Genomic DNA, 21,972 nt, shown 5'->3' on the forward strand with positions numbered 1-21,972 from the left:
AAAAAATCAAATATATGACAACAATTGTGTAAAACCATGGTTTCCAAAAACGTTTTGGAAGTAAATTTAAAAAGAATTGTCAAAAAACTTTGAAGTGAATTGAAATCAACGCTGGAAATTCAGAAAATAAGAATTTCCTATGCCATAATATTAGCAGTACATGTATGCATTAGATGCTAATAACAAAATTTACAGAAACATGAGATCAGAAGCACAAGGATTGAACTTTCTGTAGAACTGAGATTTTTTCTCAAACCCAAATTTCCAATCGTATGAAGAAGTGATCTCTATCACATTGAGTAAATAACACAAGAGGACGCTCGCAGTTTTTAGGGGACGCAAAACTTCTGGAAAATGTAATTTTGAAATGGACTGAAATTTTTCATATTGATTTTTCAGCGGAAGGTTAAATTTTCAAAATAAACATAGTGGCACAAAGATAACCTATTAAAATAATCTTTGCGTTCTGTCATTCAATTATTTCATATCTCTGTTTAAAAATTAGAGAATTAAACAGAAATGATTCAATTGATACCATTGAAATGAAAATTTATCGAAAGTTTCATTTAATTTTTTCTAGATGTTTTCAATTCTTTAAGTTTTGTTCAAATGTTCTCGTTTTTGTAAAAAACTACTAGTATAGTCAACGGGAGGAAGTAGCAATGAAGAATTCTACGTAATTACAATTGGCTCACGTGTTCCCATTCAAAGAAATACCCAGAAACAAAAGCATCACAGAGTACTGCGACCTAAAAAAAACTATGAACTCGAGATTACATTGTTGCTGAGAAGGACAATCAATGAAACACTGATCGACAGAATAAAATTCAATTAACAAAACAATTTGGTCATCGGCATCATCATCATAATCACAATAATCAAAAAAGCATGCAAAGCTTACAAGAAAAAGTACAACTATCTGAAAACTATGGCTGTGAGGTTATGCAAAATTTCAACATCGACATCGCCGCCAGAAAATGGTGCGCGAAAAGTTTGTTTGTCTTTGCTTGTAGTATAGAAGGGTGCATTTTGCAAAAAATTTCAAAATAGGCCAATTTAGATCGGAAATTTTGTTAATATATCTACACTTTTTAAAAAATTACCTTAGATGAGCTCTGCATGGAAAACCTTTAGTTAGAATTTTTAGAGATTTGGACCTCCATACAAAACTGACTGTATAAAAAGTTGAAGCATAATTACCCCTGCCACCGATGGGTCTACATAACAATCTGTTGACGTCCTTTCTTCTGAAGTTTTCTTCATCTCTATATGATTTAATCTTTTTCAATAGTGAAATGGAGGTGCGGTCTATTTCACAAGAAAACTTCAATCAATGAAAAACAAAAAGAGTTTCCCTCCCAAATTACCCAATGGAAGTCCCTTGTAGCGACCAATCAACGGTAGCCTCATATTTAGTTTGAGTCCAGCACCGCATTTTCATGTCATGTGACATTCATGCTTCAGTGAGTAGACATCTCATTTTAGCGTCTTCGAAGACCTTCGGAAGAATCCGGCAAAAATTGAAAAGGAGCGGCAGTAAAAAGTACCCCTCCCCACAGTAAAAAGTACCAGCGAAAAAGTACCCCTCCCCCCAGTAAAAAGTACCAGTAAAAAGTACCCCACCCCCCAGTAAAACGTACCAGTAAAAAGTACCCCTCCCCCAGTAAAAAGTACCCCTCCCCCCAGTAAAAAGTACCCCTCCCCACAGTAAAAAGCAACAGTAAAAAGTACCCCTCACCCAGTAAAAAGTATACAAAAAGCTTTTATATGAACTATATACATTAAAAGCAGTGATCGTTTTAATTGAATTAAGAATTAAAGTTAATTAATGTCATATTTTCTATTGATGAGATCCCAAATTTGATGGCAATCGAGCATACCTGGAAAAAGTGCTTGAGTCTGCATAGGAACTCTCCCAGACCCCATCCATAGTGCAGGAGAAGGTAGAGGTTAGAGGGACAGTTGACCAACATGTGAAAGAGGTCAGCACAGGCCAGAGATGCAACCAGGGTAGTGGCCTTGCTCTTCCAGATACTAAAAAACTAATTTGTTGACATGTTTATGGGTCGTAAATCACAGATGGGGAAATTGAGACGCGAGAACAGGAGTAATAACTCAATTTTTCATAGAAGGCAACGAGAGTGATTCCTTTGATGATTCGAACTGAAGCAATAATTTTTAAAAATTGGTTAAGAACCAAGTTTTCGTTAACTTATTCGGCTGTAATAAGGGTAATAAAAATCTTTATTATACTATTATGAACAAACTAAAACGTTTTTGCTTTGATAAAAGCTTGTATCTCAAGAAACAATTAAGAAAGCCATTTTAATTTAGATCAAGATTAGCCGATACCGTTTTTACTATCTAAGTAAACAGCATAAAAGTGGGAAACTCATTTACATGTGATTTTGAAACGCGACTGACAAAACAATTGTTTCGACATATGTCCAATCCAGATTTGTTTGTTCGGATTAAAAAAAAACATTCACCCCACCCCCCTCAGCGTAAACGGTATAAAAGCGCTGGGATCTAAAGGAACGGATCCATTTTCTTCTACGCTATGTTATTTAGCAGAAACCATATCTGAGACCAGAGTGCATTAAAATAATAATTTAAGGTAGGTATTTTCTTGCGTCTGAAAATTCAATTCTGTCAGCATTAAATCACATAGTTTCAGCAGCGTTTTTTAATCTTATCGTGACAATTTGAAGAATGCACACATTAAAAATAACACTAACGATGTCCATTTATAGATTACAATCTGAAGTAAGTAATCCAAAAATTTTTCTAGAAGATTCTGCATTAATTTTTAGAGATGAAAGATATTCATAAATGACTGAAGGGTCACCGAATAGTCTCGTGTTGTTACAAGATATCCTAGCACTACGAGCAATAAAGAGAAAATTCTCTTCTAAGCTATTTAACTTCAGCCAGGGCAGATACTAGGTGGGCTTAATAGCCCCGTTCATCTGTCCTCTCCGAGATACCTTTGATATGTAAGTAATTTCAATTGATATATATTATGAATTATATAATGTATTATGTAATTAATTAAATTGTTCATAATTTTTATGATAAAGGAGAAATATATTCTTTCTTTCTTTCTTTCTTTCTAAAATAAATTAGTCCGGGTTTAAGTTGAGCGGTTGAAAAAATCTCTAATTTGAACACTACTTCACGTGTGCTCTTCAATCGGAACCTGATGCCCATCTTGCCCTCCTATTCATAAGGCAGTGAGTTTGTAGGAAAGATAAATTCTTATCATATAGGATCCACGACGACTCGAGCGAGAATATGCAGTCCACAGAATGTCCCAACATATGTTTGATATTTGTCCAAAACTTTTCTGTGTTTCGAGAGGAAAAACCTCTTTTGCCCATCAGTTGTTCAAAATAAAATTAAAGCATCTTTTCCTGAGCAACGCTGAGTACTACTTAATTTATTATCGAAAACTTAGAATCGTAATTATGATATAATTTCACAAGGAGTAAAACTACATTCATTTTCAATTATTTTCCAACATAAAACAGTTTTTCAGAGAAATTTTATTTGAATTTCCTCTCAATTAAAATATGCCAGACTGATGTATTCTAGACTAACTATTTTGAATCAAGATGACATTTTTCTTCGTTTTTGTCCAATGACTGTTCTTGTTGTTTTTGTTAACCGTCATCGTATGAAATTTTTTTAACCCAAATAAATCCGTTTCTCTACTGGAGGACTGTAGGATGTGATTTTGACACGTATTTTCCGCGAAATTGAAAAATACTTCACTATTAAAACTTTACCTATTTAAATTAGTTCCTCTTTAAGTAGTAAAAACATATAATGAACTCGTATAGAAATTCAGTTGAATTTGATCTCTAATCAATTTGATACCAACTGAACAGCAAAAGCATCAGAATCAACATAAGTCTCTGAAGTAAAGGAAATTGAAATAAAATTTTTTTTGTGTCATTTCCTCAAGGGTTGCGTTTTAGAATAATATGCGTTTGATTATCTCTTGAAGAACAAATATTGATACTCTACTGTCAAGTTAGACACTATGGAAAATCTGGGTCGCAAAGCATGGTCTTATCTTTTGCAAAAAGTTACTAACAATTTGATTCTCTTCTTTTCCGATAAACTCTTTTGATTTGGTTTTTTTTTCCATATTCAACACAAAATTAAAATATAATAGTGAACTCCTAACGTTTTTAACAGTTTTTTTTTGTTGACAGAGATTGCTATACAACGGGAGGTTAATAAAAACCATTTTTTGGATAGCCATTTAGAGCATCAGAATTAATCAAAAAAACATAGAGTTGAAACCGATATTTTTTGTTCAAGAAAATATGTTTTGTTGCTCTCGGAACAACGCAAATATTCCACATTGGTTCAATTCTGCGGATTCTTAATCAATGATATTTTCATATTTACTAGGTCTCGTGATTCTTAGGTTTAGCGCAACAGCCTACTGTATTACAAAGATTATTTGTTTTTTGGAGAAAAAAAATTGGATCTTTCTCTTTCTTAACTTACAGTTTCAATTTGCCCTATGCCTTTTGCATTGGAAAAGTATATGATATGGAGTCCTCGTTATTCACGCAAAATATTTTGTTCAATATGCCTCAGGAAAAAAGTGTGAGCAAAATAATTCAATAATGGTTCGTTTTTCTCGTGCCTTGGAAAATTGAAGTCTCTATATTTTTGTACATCAGAGTAAACCAATTTTCCATTTGGATATACTTTCGGGCAATTAAAGCCAGAAAAATGGCAAGGCCATTTATTAAGTAAAAATTAATTGAAATGTTTAAATTGAAAGGAAAAACTTTAATGTTATTCTTCTCTTTTGTTTTTTGTTCCGACCCTCTTGAGGGGGGGAGGAACTATATACTCAACTGGGTTTTTTTTGTTCCGTGAATTTTCGCCGCTCGATATATTCATCGTAGAGAGTTGAGACTGGTATCATTAGAAAGCTCGTCCAACGTAGAATATGGAATTAAAAAGTTTTTTTTAATTTTCGTTTTTTACAGGGAGTTATCGAGGTTTAAACTTCTGAGAAAAGAAGAGTGAATTCACGTTGTTTTTATTCACATTTTCCGGAATTTTTGTCTAAATTTTCGTCAATTTTGCTAAAATTTGTTATAATTTTTATAAATAGTATCGTTGATTTTATTTTTGAAGACGAAAAAGCATTGTTGATTGTTTTGATTTAATTTTTTTGGTCAAAAAATCTGGATAAACATTTCAAAATTTAGCCTTTTTCATCAAAAACAGCACGAAATAAGCTACTTTTGTCCACTTTGATTAAATTTGCCGACAGTAAACCCCCAAACAACACTCATACAATCTTTGTAGACTCAGAGGGGGGCTATTTCTACTTCAGAGTCCGCTGAGAGTGCACTGTAGTTAAAACTTTGCCGTTTTTTGCTAACTTTACTCGTTGATTATCAAAAATGCAGATTTTATTTTGAGTTTTCAACTAACAAATTATCTATATCTACAACATTCGAAAACTCAATTGTTCCTAACTGACAATAAGTATTTACAGGGCTAGTTTTGGGCCATTCTTGGACTGTTACAATCCGAAAAAAAATTGGGTTGTAATCAGTCGGTCTTTTTTTTTATAAAAAAAACTTTTTTTAATAATAAAGAACAGAACATATCAAATCAAAGCTCAAGAGTGATAGGTCCGACCAATTCGCTAGCTAAGCAGCTCCAAGCTAATGCATTTAGTTTTTTAATTGAAAGTTTATGGTCGTTTCTTTTTTTAAAAATAATTGACTTTTCAATAAATAATAGCTTAAATATTTTTTCCTCTATTTCTTTCTTAATTTGTACAACTTCCAGCTTAGTGTCAGCAAAGAAAGACTGCTTCTTTTTCCTACTGATTTAACATTTGATCTCGGTTGCAGTTTTAAGCCTGAAGTTAATGTTTTCTGGCTTTGATACGACAAGATTTCAGATTTTTGTTTGTTTTGATATTTGCCAGTTTTTCACGTATTCTAATTTTGTCACATTATCAGATTATTGACAGTTCTCATGTCACCTTATTTGCATTCAAAATAAGGCACAATTGAACATATTAAAACCCTGAAAGATATATATCATCGTTTTAACGGCCTCGACTTTTTAAATTTATTTTGTCTCTAACTGTCATTTATGATTTGTCGGTTCGGTCGTATGAAATTTCCTGTATAGTGATAGCTTTCATTGGCTTTTCATGGAAGAATAGAAGAACCGATATTTTGATATTAATAGATAGCTGATGGCTTTCATGACTTTGAAAACAATCGTTTTCCAAAATTTAAAAGAAAAAACTTTTTAATTTCGCAATTTTGTTTTTTTTTATGTTTCTTTTTGTTACCTAATCTCGTTAGTTAATTACAGGTCAAATAAGACATTTTGGGTGTCAAGGGAATAAAAGGGATTGGTGCCCCAAAATTTTTTTTCTAAAGAATTTGTTATGACCTTACTGGCTTCGACATCGGTTTTTCACAAAAAAAGTAAATTAATTTGATTTTTGTCATATTTGACGTTCTTTTTGTTGATGCAAGAAATATTCTGGATAATTACAGGTCTCGAGAGCTTCCTTTTCACGAATAAACGACCCGATTTAAATAGCTCTTTTGTAATTAATGCCTTTTACGATATTGAATGTAATTTTGTTTCGAAAAAAAAATCAAAAGTATTACATACTTTAGCACTTCGCTTTTTTTGTCTACTTGTTACCTAGTGTTACTAATGAATGGCCACGTACTACATTATAGCTGTTTGAAGAAGGCGCAATCAAATATATTTTGTGTGCCAAAATTTGGCTTGACTGTTTTGACAGCGTTTTCCGGCAAGTTTCAATTGAAATTTTGTTTGTTCTTTGTTGTTCTTTTTAGCCGCTTTAAAAAATGAATAAGGACAGGTCCTAATTCCCTTCTATAGAAGCAGTGGTAATCATAAATTTGTGGTAATTTTAATTGATTCCTAATGGAATTTATTACTTTGAAGTTAACTGTTTCAAAAAAATAAGTTAATTTTTTTACCTACTGTTTTTGTTCTTTTTTGTATAATTGTTACCAAACCATTTAATGGACTGGTTGCATATGTTTTCTGGTGATTTATAAGTTATTTTTGTTTAGTTTTAGGTTTATCCGACGTTATGTTGACTTTGCTATTAAATTTAGTTTTTAAGAGGGACATAAATTTTTTGATGTAATTAATGTTTGTTGTTGTTGTTGTTTGATTTTGCTGTTCGTCTTGACTCGCTTTCTTAATATTGAGATATTACAGCCATCTAATGCATTAATATTTACTCCACTGAATTATTTGCTTGGAAGGCTATCTTATCGTTCATACAGAATTTATTGGAAAAGACTTGGGCTTTTTCGGGATTCACAAAAAATAATTTTTGGGTTTTTCTATCTGTTCCTCATTTGGTAGACAATTATGCCAAAATTGTGGATGGGCGGGGTCGGAACCTTATGTGCCATCGCACATTACCGAGCCGCCTTGTTTTATATAAAACTCAAGCGTCTGTTCAAATTTTATCGATTATCATGATTTATAAAAGAGAACCATTCGGGTTCTATCACAAGCCTATTGATCAATAAAACTATTGAGATAGAGAAATAAAAACTAAACCCGTGAAGTTAAAAAATCTTTTTCTTTTTTTCTCATTCTTTTTCATAATCAATTACATGTTTTTCTTATAAATACATATTGAAAATTTCACTTTTGTTTGATTTGAATTTATTTCTGTCAATATAATTTGCAAACACATTTTAAACAATGTTTGAAAAAGATTATAAAGTAGGAGACCTAGCAAGAACGCACGTCAAAATTAGTAATGTGCTGAAATTTTGTTTACTGGAAGAAGCAGTAATTTTATGCGTTTTTTAAAATATTTGAATATTTTGTAATGGCTGACTATGACGCAGCTCACTTGATGCTCAAAGAAAGAATGATGGTTTCTGGTTTCTAGAAGTGATACATGGAACATTGTCCACTCCGTTTTGAAAAATAATTCTAATATCTTTGTTTTTATACTGATTCAATTTATATGTTGAAAATCATGCATAATATGCAAACATTGAACTACTCCTGTCGAGATTAATTTTGTGACTTTCAAATCAGTAAAAACGGAACATCTTTGTTTTGATATAAGCCAGTATCATCTATTGTTCTTTATGCCGTTGCTTTATTGAGCTGAGGACCAGAGCGCAACAATATTAAATTTTTGATTTTGTTTACATGTAATAAACCTACAATTTGTATGAAGATTTAATTTTTTGAGTATTCCTAAGTAAGCAAAGGTCATGTTATACGTAATAGAAAATACATAGACCTTCAATTATGAGACATGAATGGGTAAATTGATATTTGTATACTATTAAGAATTTTTAGCTCGAAAGTGATGGCATATTTGCTTGCGTCACGTAAGCTCCGAAATCAACTGAATGTTTATGGTCTAATGGTTCGAATTGTATTTGCAGGTTTTAGAAAAAAAGTTATGCTGGTTGATAGAAATTCAACTCCCTAACTTTTTTCACTTATTAAAGCTAATTGAAGATTACACAAGAATTTCAAAAAGGTTCCCCAATGAGCGGAAAACCACATCTTAATTTAAACTTGACTTTATAATAATAATAATAATAATAATAATAATAATAATATAGATATATCTTTAATTAGTAACTTTTGAGAATGTCTCCTCTCAGAGTATTTGTCCCCAGGCTAAATCGGATAGCTATTTGGCAAAAATTCTGGCATTTTTTTTTTGCAATTTATTCCCATTCATTTTCGACCCCAGTTTTATACCCCCTCTCAGCTTCATTGTCGTATAACGCATAGCCTCCTCCCCCATACGCTATATAAGGGGTGGGGTGGGGGTTATAATTAACTTCGAGGAGGTGGGGGGGGGGGCTATAATGAGAAGAAGCCAAATTTTTGAAGTGCAATAAGATTTTGCACTTTACATTAGCACTAATTTCATTCCTATTTTTAAACATTCTCTTTTATTCACGCAGTCTTTATGAACAAAAAACGAAATGTTCCCTTCTTCAGATCTGATTTTCACGCTCCAATCAATTCACACTTCAAGCTCTAATTCAAATAGACGTAGGTCACCTCATTTGACTACCCAATGTGAACAAATTGTTCCCAAGTTTTCCCAAATTGCTTAATTAACGAGCGCATTTGGTTCAAATTGGTTCCTTGATTTTTCCTTGTCCCACAAGGCAAGCGGCGGGGAAAAGTTGAACCTTCAATCAGTGTCACGGGAAGGCAAAATTAACACATTAAGCTGCTTCCTCTTATTTTCCCCCATTTCCTTGTTCTTTTGCGATGCTCCAAATTATTGAACGCTCCGGTTGTCGTGTACTAAAAAATTAATGGCTCTATTTGAGGCTGTTCTTGCGTCCATTAATTAAAATACGCTGCCAGAATTTACGTTCGTCTACAACAAATGAATAAACAAGCCACCAAGATTCAATTTTTCGATTGGAAAAAGTAAAGTTGTTTAAGATATGCACTATATGTGAAATTCTTTGACACAATTTATTTAATGTCAAATTTTCTTTGAGTTATCAGAAAACTTGAGGAGAGAACTAGCATACGCATTTTCCAGTTTTTGTACGGAAAAGCATCAAATAACTGTAAGCTGATAAGAAAATCGGGATCTTTTGCGTTTTTGCCCCCCCCCCCCCCCCCCCCCCCCCGTACATTATGCCCCCTCCCCCGTTACAGAGCACGTGCCATTACATAGTAAATCATTATATAAATTATGGCACGTGCGTCTGGTGTTCAATTAATATGCACCCGCTAAGCTGAGGGGCACAAACAAAAAAGATCCAAATATCGGTACCATTAAATGAAAAATTTCATATAAGGGATTCTTCAAAAAAAATTAATTAGAGTGTTGTCACATCGTCAGCTCTCATAAAATTTACGGGCTTCTGAAAGTTTGTGCAATGAAATGTTGATCTGCCCTATCTTCTTATTTCAAAAATTTTTTGTAGAATATACGATGCCGCTGTAGAAATGGAATTTTTATCTTAAGATATCTTAAGAAAATTAAGAAAACTTAAGAAATTATAGCAAAGTACTAACCTTGGGTTATTTCTCAGAAGTTTTGAATTAAATTATAATGAAAGAATAATGGCTAAGTAAAATGGAACTGTATAAGCGTTCAATGAACAAATATTGATTTTGACTAGTAATGACAGCTCTGACTTTGTATTAACTGAACGGGTATAGAACCTTCAATGAAACTTAAGAATTCTCAGCTCAAATTAGAGGTTACTTACCAAACTGGGCATAAACTCGATTCAACCATGTTATTTCTTGGGACTTTATAGCATAAGATTATATTTTTTAATAAACCAGACTTGATTATATCTCTATTATTTACGTTTGCGGAGTATATATACCGCTTGATCTTTACAAGTATTCGGAGTTTCTTTTCAATTTAGTTTTGTAAGTGGAATCTCTCCTTTCTGCTGGTAAGACATCGAGTTCGTAATTAGATGTTGGCTTCTTCTTGATATACTTTTCTCAGTAGGTATAAGTACTAGAAGTTAGGTGGTGTAAGTTAACTTTTTCTAAGTATAAGGTTGTGCCCGTTTTTTTTAGTTAGGGCAGGTCTTTGAGAGAATTAAAGTCGCCTAGAGGGCTAACTTAGAGAAAAACAATACTTAGGAATTATTTTCAAAACTTCTTGGAATTTAGAGGCTAAGGCCCCTGAACGACCTTGGCTGAATCTTAAACTCTAAATTGGCGACAGAGATGGGATAAGTGGATTAGAGAAAGATTATTGAAAGGGAGAGATATTAAGATTATTGTTAGTTTTTTAACGAATAAATGAATAGTGTTTCCCAAAGAGTCTCAATCACTTTTCTCATAATCTTTTCCTGTGCTTTTTAACGACGAGGTAACGTGTTCAGGAAATGATCTGAGAGTTGTCATCATAGCAAAAACCTCGATTCTCTGTTTATATCTGTCATCGACTGATATAATCTGTTAACCGCCCCAAAAAACAATAGATATTCGGAAACGATTATCCAAAGGGCGAATCTTTGATCGCTTTTGTTATGAACGTTTCAAATAGAGTAGTTTGATTGACCCAGTTTCTTGATTCTAAATTAACTTGCTAATTTACGATCTCCGTTAATCTTAACATAATTTTTTCCCTTTGTTTCATTTTTTCTAAGTTCTTAGGTTTATTCGATAGAGTTCTTGTAAATTCAGAAATCGAATAAAGAATTGGAAAAGAGCCAATATACATTCTCGAGAATATACTTTGATTGGTACCAGCTTTGATTTAGTCAGGAATTAGGTCTCTAGTAAGTTTGCAGTCTTTACTTGAATGTAAAATGTCTTGGAGTTAGAGTTTGTTCTTAGTTCAGAATACAGCTTAGCTACTCTAGAAAAAATTGGTGGTTTTACAGAGATCACTCCACTGATAGGTAATGGTAATAATTATTAAGTAACTAGGAGATTCTTAAAGAAGATAAATTGCAAAATTGGTATTGGTCCGCAAAGTTTAGTTTTTTTTCAGTTGGTTCTGCAGTAAAGCAAGTTCGAATCTACTTTTGTGTACGTTGATACTGTTAGATTTTTTCAAGAAAAGATATTTTCTTTCTTGCGCGTTGACAACATTCAAAGGAACTTTGTACTGGCTGATGCGCCACTGACTCTGTTTGCTTCCCAACATATGCATTGACAGTTTCCAGGGAAGGACAAGACACAAAGTGGCGATGTGGTTCAACACAAGGCAGAGCAGGTTCTCACCATAGATCTACGACACTATGCTAACCGACATCGTCAGATTCATCTTTGATCAAGAAACAGAACAACAAGCACCCACTACTGAAAGGGCATTCAACGCACTCTTGGACGCATTCGGAGAGTACCCAAATGCGAGCTGTGACGCAATGACTTGAATCGTTCAACAGAATTATAATGTACAAAGCAACAATGTGGTGCTGAGGAGAGTCTAAGACTTTGATTGGGCAATGCATTGAGACACATGGAGCTCTGTAGATTGTTGACCATTGGAAAGTTTACAGACAAACGGAGAGAAACCACCGAAACAATTCTTTTCCAAATGATTCTAACTAAAGTGCAGGGTATAGTTTTTGTTCATGTCTATTTGTTGTTTTATGTTTTTTAACTATTCGGGAAAATAGTTAAGTCCTAGAGGGCGCTGTAGAAATGAAATTTCTATCTTTAGATATCTTATGAAAATTAAAAAAACTTAGGAAATTATAGCAAAGAACTAATTTTGGGTTATTTTTCAGAAGTTTTGAATTAAATTATAATGAAAGAATAATGGCTAAGTAAAATGGAACTGTATAAGCGTTTAATGAACAAATATTGATTTTAACTAGTAATGACAGTTCTGACTTTGTATTAACTGAACGGGTACAGAACTTTCAATGAATATTAAGAATTCTCATCTCAAATTAGAGGTTACTTACCAAATTGGGCATTAACTCGATTCAACCATGTTATTTATTGGGACTTTATAGCATAAGATTATTTTATAAAAAAACTTACAAAGACTTTGTTATATGTCTTTTATTTACGTTTGCGGAGTATATATATACCGCTTGATTTTTGCAAATTTTCGGAGCTTCTTTTCAATTTAATTTTGTAAGTTAAGTATCTCCTTTTTGTTTCTAAGGCAGAGTGTTCGTAGTTAGATTTCTGCTTGTTTTTGATACATTTTTCTCAGTAGGCATAAGTATTAGAAGTTAGCTGGTGTAAGATAACTTTTTCTAAGTATAAGATTGTGCACTTTTTTGTTTAAAAATTAGTTAGGGCAGGTCTTTAGGAGAATTAAAGTCGCCTAGAGGGCTAACTTAGAAAAAAACAATACTTAGGAATTATTTTCAATACTTGTTGGATTTTAGAGGCTGAGGCCACCGAACCATTTTGCTGAATTTCAAATTCTACAGCAGGTGCTCTTTTATTTTAAGAATAATGATTGGTAGAAAAAAAAATCTAATAATAACTTGAACTTCTTGTTTTTTTGTCATTACTGATTACCCATACTACAATATTTTTACACCGAAATCACGTTACATCACATTGTTGTGCACGTACAATCGGGAAACTTGATCTTAAACTTTAACTCTTTGTGTTTATTAGCTGATCATTATTCATAGACAAAATCTGATCTTTTTCGGTGTCAAAATGTTTTGGCAGGCTTTGATAGATTTTTCTGAAGTAATTTGGTGTAAAATTTAGGAAGATTTCAATAATTGGATGGACATTATTTCAAAGTTGTCCTATGTAGGCTGCACTAATACGATGACCGGTGACCTCATTTTTAAAATAAACCTGTGCGTTTTCAGAACACCCTCCAGATAAAGAAAAATTATATGTTCAGTTCAGTCAGATTTTGAGGTTCAGCATCCTCGAATAACTTGAAGTCCTGGTTTATTCATTTTTACTAAAATTTTTGTGAATGACAATTTCGCCTCAGCTCTAAACCAGTGCTAAAAACGTTTTGGGTAAAAAAATTAATTTTAACTTTTGTTACTCAATGAGCCGTTAAAATTGTTGACCATTTTATTTTATCAATTATTTTATAAAAATTAAAGTTTTCTAAGAATTTGAATGCTCTACCCGACTTTTACGATCAGACAATCGACTAGTAGAGTCATAATTTCAACAATTTAGTCAAATTAGACTTTTTAACATCTTCATGTTTTATCAGTTGGTCATGTGAAAGCAACTCGTCGAACTCTAGTTAGTTTGGACGTATCCTAGAAACAGCTGGATGATTCTCTTTTGTCTCTTTGTATATCCATTTAATACTATTATTGTAGGCGATAGATAAATCTCGTGAAAGATTGTGCATTTTGGACGTTAACGGGAAGATGGTAAGTTGAAACAAACTTTTCATTGCTAATTGAGTGAGAAAAATTTTTACCAGTGAAACGTCAATTTGCTTTAGGAAAGCTCAAATTGGACTTCTCAACCATGTTAAAAGAACTTCTCAACTTAAAAGAAATTCGATTTCTATTTGAGTAGTTGAGTTTCATTGTGATTTATTGAGGTAAATAGATTCCCTCAGGCTAATTTTCTCAAGAAAAAAAAATTCCGGCTTTAATTTTGGTTATAGGCAAAACAAGGTAGCAATTTTTTGGATTAAAACCAGAGCCTTAATGGTTAAGGCTTGCTTCCGAAACTGACTGTATTGTTCAAACATGAGGAAGTTCGAACTACATATAAAGAGACGAGACTTTTAAGAAAAAATTGAGCTCTGTTTATTGTTTCACGTAATTGTTTCACGTTTCACAAAAATATGAAAATATTAATTACTTTTCCAACGATTCCAGAGTACTGGCCATACTGAAAATTTCTATTAGCTTAATTGAGAATTTAAAAATTCACAGATTGTTCCGTGGGATGTCAACCTCTGCGTCACAACGTTGACATGCAATTAACAAGTTTGTGGCATCAGAGAGCAATCATGGTCAAAAAAATTATAGATCTGCGGTTTCATATCGTAAGTGTTTGAATAAGGAAATAAATTTTCAATTTAAACCAATGATTTTTTCAATCGCCAATAATGATTTTCAAGCAGAAATTAGGAGAGCCCTTCCAAAAGCATCTCCCGGGTCACTTTTTTAATAGTCATACAAGAATCATACATGACGTCATACAAACCGTACACTATTTCCTAATACGATCTTTTTATGACTTAAAAGGAATCAAACGAAACACACATGACCTAGTATGACCACTCAAAATCGTATAAGACCCTGTGTGATTACTAAGAATTTTTATAATGAGCAACCAGGGCTTGAAACAGATCGATAAACATGATATGATTTTGAATAAACAAAAATCACAATTTTTATTTTGTCTGCTAATCAGAAAAAAAACAAGAAAATATCAAAGTTTATCTGAACAAACTGTCTCAGGCCGTGGAAAAAATTAACATTTTGTGCTTGTTATGCAGGTTATTGCTCTCGGATGTCAGTTACAAGACGGTATACACCAACAAATTTGAATCCCTCGAGTGAGTATCAGAGTTGAGTAAACTATCATATTGCGATAATGAAATTAAAATTCCGACTTATCCAGAAAATGCGACAAAAAATTTGCATATTCAAAAAAAAATTCATTGCTTTTTTCATATTTGCTTTTTTCATCAAAAATTCATATTTTTCGCCATATGTTCACACATAAAAGTATGTATACATTTAGTTCAAATTTGCGGATTGATTGACATTAGAATCAGAATCGAGAATCCAAATCAAAGACAAAAAACTCCGTCGTCAATTGCGTTTACAATTCTCAGCGCAAATATGTTTGACGCTGAACCGAAACTTCAAACAATGGCAACGCAAAACTTTCAATTAACTTTCCTCAAAAGTGAAATAAACAAAGGAAATATAACTTTTGTATATTGTAATTCTTGTAGTTAGAGCATGAACAAAGCTTTGCAATTTTCAGCAAAGAGCTAATTATTTTTCTTCTATTTTTACGCAAGAGACAGAAATTTGTCAGAATTTAACAATGACGTCCGCAAAAATGCGAAGTAGAAAAAAAGTTAGTTAGAGAATCAGTTAATCGCGGTAATGTTTTGATGTCGCAATTTCACGCGACAATTCCATTGAGATTGCAATTTTGTCTCAACATGTTTAATTATGTCAAAACTGATATTCCGGACAAAATTGATAAAAGAATAATTTTGGTATGAAAGAGATATGCAAGCTTTTCTGCATATTTTTCGTCGTTCATACATCATCGAAAAAAAATGTAATATTATTTATCGTGCCATTGAAGACTTAATCACAATGTGAAGATCAGTACTTAAAGAATGACACGCAGACATCGTTTTTAAACAGCGTCTGTATCTGTCATATATGATCCCTCCCTTACGGAAGTCACAAAATCCATAAGATCGGATTCAGAGATTTTAAGAGGCTAAGTCATGGCAGAGAGACGGCAGACTTGGGCAGGGTCCCAAAACTTGAGCCCATCTGGGCGGAGAGCCCTAAGTTTTGATTTTTTTCTGCCCAAAAAGCCTCAAAGATCGACTCTATAGTGTTTTGTAAGTAGCCTTGTATATAGTCTGATCAGTGTCTGAATTAGGCCTCAAACCCTGTCTGAATGTTTTGTGATTCATGCTTGATGGTCTCATGATGGATATAGAACGGGTAAAAAAAACAACTCGTTTTTGATGTTGATAAAAAAACCTCAAAAACAACTGAGTACAGTGTGAGAGTAAACTGGTCGCGTTTTCACCCCATATTACTCAAATCTATTTTTACTAAAGCATCTACTTCCTTCCATTCACATTTTAATTCTACATAAAATTGGTACATAAAATTAATTGTAGCAAATAGAGAGGAATATAAGGTTCAGGCAAAAGATTTTAGCGTGAAAAAAACACTAAATTGTTAAGGTGAATTTATCTTAACAGGTTAATGTAAACTCCTGTTAGGGTAAAATTAATGTAAAGGTTATCTTAACTCTACCTTAATTTGAATTAAGATGAAAAACTTACCCTAACGACGTTGAAGTAAATTTACCTTAGCCTAAACTTTTGCGACGTACCGAAGACAGAAATTTTATGTTGAAATTCAATGTTCTATTGAAGGAATAATGTGATTAGTTTTCTTGGAACCATTGTTTCTATTATACATGCGGCCAATTTATACTGTAAGACGATCTTGTTCTGATAAGAGAAACCGCATTGGCTCATTTACTGCAGATACGTATCTTTTAGTTTCAAGTCAACTTCTCTCCTTTTTTCAACTTTTAAAATTATCTTATGATTTTACTTTAAGTTATGGCGGCACAGCCTTAAGTTTTACATTAACTATTAAGGTAAATTTTACATAATTTTTTTAGCCTATAAAAGTATTTTTAAGGTAAAATTTAAAATAGTGAAGCCCCTATAATTACCATAAATTTTTAGAGTGGATGTTGGGTGAACCTGTGATATAATCTGTTCGAAGAATCAGAACTGGGTCATAATGAGTGCAACATATAAGAGGCTAGCATTTCATGCTAAATAACCTACTATCTAACCGATTGTTTCACCCCTGGGCTTACAACGCAGAGTATTTCAGTACTGAATCAGTGTTTTTAAGCAATAAATTGTAAGGTCAGAACTGGGTCAGTATATTTCAGTTGTAATCCTTCAATAAGATCAGTTAAAAATCATAGCAACATTTTATACAGCCCGGCCTAACTTCATAAAAAAAACAAAAATTTACTAAATTAACAATTAGGGAGTTCTCTCAAAATGTAATTTCTTTAAAATCAGTTGTAACATTTTCCTTTCATTTCTTCGTGCTTATTCTGTGAATCTTCCTTCTCTATATTTATTTAACTGTATTGTAAGGTCATTGTTCGACCCGCACTTTAGTGATGAGGGAGGAACTATAAACTCAAATGGGTTTTCTTGTTTCATTCAATTTTGTTCAGTTTCTAATACATAAGTTCATCGTAGAAAGATGTGAGTGGCATCATTGAAAAACACATGCATCTTAGAATATGGAATTAAAAATATTTTTTTTTCAAACTTTGTTTTTACAGGGATTTATCGAGGTTAACAGTTTTGTTAATATTCGACGGTTTTTGGTCACTTTTTCGAAATTTCTTGCTAAATTTGCCTCAGTTTTGCTATAATAATTCAATATATGTTGGAATTTTTAACGTTAGGTTGCTTTTTTATCATCACAGAAAGAAGAGCATTGCTGAATTGTTTGATGGAGTTTACGGCTAAAATTTTTGCTACAAATCTCGACATTCAAAGTTTGAATTAAAAAAGCACGAAACATGTCTTTTAGTCCAAATTTTTTAGTTTGCCGGAGATAGAGACCTTGAAACCGCTGACAAAATCTCCGTCAACTTCAAAAAGAAGCTAGTTTTTTCGGATTTGTCAAATTTTCAGTGATTATTCAGTGATTATTCGGATTTGTCAAATTTTTATCTAATTTAGTTCATTTTTTAGCTTGCTCTCAATAATAAAGTTCAAACTTTTTTATATAAAACAAACAAAAATTTGAGTGCCGTTTTTTATCTGACGGCTTCTTGGTTTTGGTACTACGAGTTTTCATACAAAGTTTTGTCATTTTTGTGCATAATTGACCATTTAAACTGTTGTTCTTTGCTTCTTTGGTGATCTGTCACATTACTGGATAATCTAAGTGAAAAAAGCGTTAAAAATACGCAATTGAACGTTTTTATTGTTTTTAAAACTTAAGGTTTTAAGGGCTGGGACACCGTTCTCTTGCAGAATTTGGCAGAGTTTTTAAAATTTTGTCTTTGAATTGTTTTTTTTTGCAGTCGTATGCCATATATTGGGTATTTAAAGGTCTCAGTGGCCAATTATAGATATATAAATAAAATTACTAAAATCTTTATGCAGCTAATGGTTCCATTGACTTTCAAATAATGTTTATTTTTGAAACGGAAAAGTATTCCTTTACTTTTCCTTTTTTTGTTCTAGTTTTCGTCAATTTTTCATATTTTACAATTTCGTATCATTTTTGTTCTTTGATTATATTTCTTAGAGATCGCTTTTTTGTTGAACCAAACAGTTGTTTATCTATTGGTAAAACGTTTCGACTGATGCCTTTAGGCTTAGACGATTTCTTTCAGGAAATTTTTGTGAGCCTTAGATACCTTTCAATGTTTGGTGTTCATTTTGTTGAGACAGTCTTTTTAGAAAGAGGATTTTATGAATTTCAAAGTAGACGCTAGTGAGATTGATTAAAATTTCTCGCGGCTAATAATTTTATTAAAATCCTATTAAATCCTAATAAACACAGAGGTTTCATATTGTTTTTGAATTCTTTAACTTCTGCTGGTATTTTCTGTTATTTCATAGTTCTATAACTCAGTATCGCTAATAATAGGGGCAATTAATTTTGTGAGAGTTTGCAAGATAAACAGTCTATTCTTTCTGTTGGAAACCTATGTTTTTTATGAATTTTGAAAACATTTGTTTTTTTTATAGAAAAGACGATGGAATTTTGAGTTTTGTCAGCTTTGTTTTGGTTTATTGGTAGCTTAATACCTCTTCAGACAAATCACAACCCTTATCTAGTGAACAACCAGATGTAATTAGGTTTTCTACAATTTTTCAAAAAATATCAGGGATTTTTGCATCTTTGCCGCCCCTTTTTTAGGATCTTGTTTTCCTTTCACAGCATAACAATATTGAGCGATCCTGTTGCTCTGCAAAAGAAACGCACTCAAAATTTTTTGTCAATGTCCTTAGTGGAAAGCTTAAGGTTCAATTGGACACCGTTTTAGTCCAGGATAATGAAAGGTCATCATAACTTTCTATATCGATGTGCAAATTAATCTCTCAATGAGTTCAGCTGATACATAATGTTTTGATTCAGTTTGACATTAATTATTTTCAAAAATGAGCGTTTTTAAAATTCGCTCTTTCGTTCTTTTTTCTTGTCGACTTGTTACCGAGTTGTATTACGGGAAAAATCCCATAATTTTTTCATTATGAACTACACAATCATTTTTAGTGTAGGTTTTATCTGATGCCACTTGGATTTGGTTGTTAATTGTTTTAAAAAAGATGGACAACGAGTTTTGGTCGTAATTCATGTTTGTAATTATCTGATTTTTATCGCATGGTTCTAGTAGTTGTCGTAATTGCATAGAACACAAGGCTTAGAATTTAACAGATGCCAGTTTGATTTCAGTATTTGTCTATTTATGCAGTAGAATCACCTGCTGGAACAAACTTATACTTGATGAAGAACTTTCTATTAGCTGAAGTTGATCATATATGTTTCAAATTCAACATAAAAAAGACGGATTAAATTTAAATAGACAAGAATGAAATTTGCAGAACTCACTTTTCAGTTTTATAGAGGCTGGAGTCTCTTTACATAATTTCAAAGTTTATATTTTTGCAGTGCTTTAATTCAAGATTAAATTGAACTAATTAAAGGCGGTCGACTTTTGGCTCCGCTGAATTAGCTAATTAATCGTTTTAAACTGATATCATATCAAAATTTTCCAGAAATTAGCAATGTTTACTCTCCCCTTCATTGGAGGGTACAAACTTCATCTACTTTGTAGCTCCCCTCGCATAGGGTTGCGTTGATTATGCAATAATTGATTATGCAATAATACAATAATAATAAATGAATAATTCTTAATCATTGCGTAATCAAAACCATACAAAAATATCCAATTAGAGGGAAGCTACAGAATAGAGCAAGTTTTTCTAATTTTTTTAGTTCACTTTTTTCTTAACATGAGCTTGATTATAAGTGCTGTTCTTAGAATGGCTTGTGAATCGTTGAATTTTTAACTCAAATTTCATTGTCTTTCCCACAAATTGATGAATTGTTCCAGGTCCGTTTTAACTGTAGGTTTAGAATTCAGTACGAACTTATTATATTGGGAATGAACTCGTATTACTTATTATCCTTCTCGTCTGGAAATTTTGTTTGAAAGTTAAACTAGGTCATCCATTCCCTTGAAAAAACTATGTCCAGGTAGTCTGCGTTTGATGTCTGATTAGGATTGTCTAATGACGCAATTAAAATCCTGCAGGGATAAGTGTGTCATTTAAGCTGCAAAAGATATAACAAACTTAACGATATAATAAAGTTAAATAATTAATTGTCTGCAAAATTCCCCAGACGCCGATAAGACCCGTGTCACATTTCTGACAATTCTGTGACAGAAGTCTTTTACGTCGAAAATCTTCAGCTTATATTTTGATAGGTCTGTAACCATTTGTTCATCAAAAAATGGCGGCCATTTTAACTCTCGAGAGAATTCATTTAGTCCAAATGACAACAAGCAACGTAGTGGAAATAAGGATACAATATCGACCAGGGCCGAAGGGACAACCACTTTTTCCCCCCTTCAAATGGTCAATTAATATCCCCGTTTTTATTCCCCAGACCTGGAGAAACTAAATTTTAAACTGACTGAGCTTAAAGGGGGAGCTGTCAAAGCGTAACATAATAAGAACTGTCGCTTTTTGTCTCAATTTTCAAGGTTTTTAGAGGTTCACTTGGGGGGGGGGGCACTGTGGGTAACAATTTGTCTCAAAAGTCGGCCTTTATTACAGGCCGTCTCAGTTAAAGAATTGGATGTTTTAGAAAGTCGGCCGATATTGGATTTTGATTAACAATGATTAATGAAAAACTAATGAAAAAATATACGCAAAACCGAATTTTGTTATAGCATGTTGTTCAAATAAGTCAGCAGCGTGGAAGCTGAGATCATATATTAGACGATTGTAACAATTTTGAACGGTTCACAAAAGTGACATCTTAATTGAAAAATACTTGAAAATAATTGGAACTGCTTGACTCGCATGATCGACATTTGTGAAAAAAATTAATCCGGATAAAAAAATTTTGAGAAGACTTCCTTTTAACTAAAGCCAGCTCAGTTCAATTCAATTGATTTTCACTTGAGTAAACATATTAATACTTAATCAAAAACGCTTCAGTTACTCGTTCACGTTTCTCAACCGTCATATTAAACGCTCGAACTTTCATTTAAGTGAACAAAAATTCATTCGATTTGAGCAAATTTTTAGCAGCATTTGAGTACTGCTCAGTTTTAAAATTCAAAACTGAAACAGCATACATAGCATTGAAACTAGACTGCAAAATTTTTAGGAGCAATGATAATTTTTTTTTTTAAAAAAAGGTCAGACATAGTATTCTGAAATGCGCTCAATAAATTCATTATTGAAGAAGTTAAACGTTTGATCAAGGGCTATTATTACCAAAGAGACTCGGTAAGGTGTGAACGCACATAATTTTTAGCCCTCCCCTTCCCAATCTTTGGTCAGTGTTTGTGTCAACTAAAGGACCTAGGGTGCATATTTAAAAGTTGAGAAAGCTCATTGGCAAATAGATGATCAACGAAATACTTATTGAGAAATATTACTCAAAAATACTAATAATAGTTAAATATTGATAAGGACCCACCAATGTTTTCAAAACGCAACATTTACAATTTTGTGGC

The 21,972-nt window shown here is 32.6% G+C and overlaps 1 protein-coding gene across 1 annotated transcript in view; it reads right to left on the bottom strand.

The window, feature by feature from the left end:
* Positions 1-21,972, bottom strand: part of LOC142353465 (G-protein coupled receptor 54-like) — a 66,556-nt gene that overhangs the window by 18,318 nt on the left and 26,266 nt on the right. Inside the window, exon 2 of the mRNA XM_075405718.1 lies at positions 1,881-2,034. Coding sequence (XP_075261833.1) covers positions 1,881-2,034 — 154 coding nt within the window. The remainder of the gene's footprint in view (positions 1-1,880; positions 2,035-21,972) is intronic.

The sequence above is a fragment of the Convolutriloba macropyga genome, chromosome 14 (genome assembly GCF_964194025.1).
Source record: "Convolutriloba macropyga chromosome 14, txConMacr16.3, whole genome shotgun sequence".
NCBI classification, from domain to species: Eukaryota; Metazoa; Xenacoelomorpha; order Acoela; family Convolutidae; genus Convolutriloba; species Convolutriloba macropyga.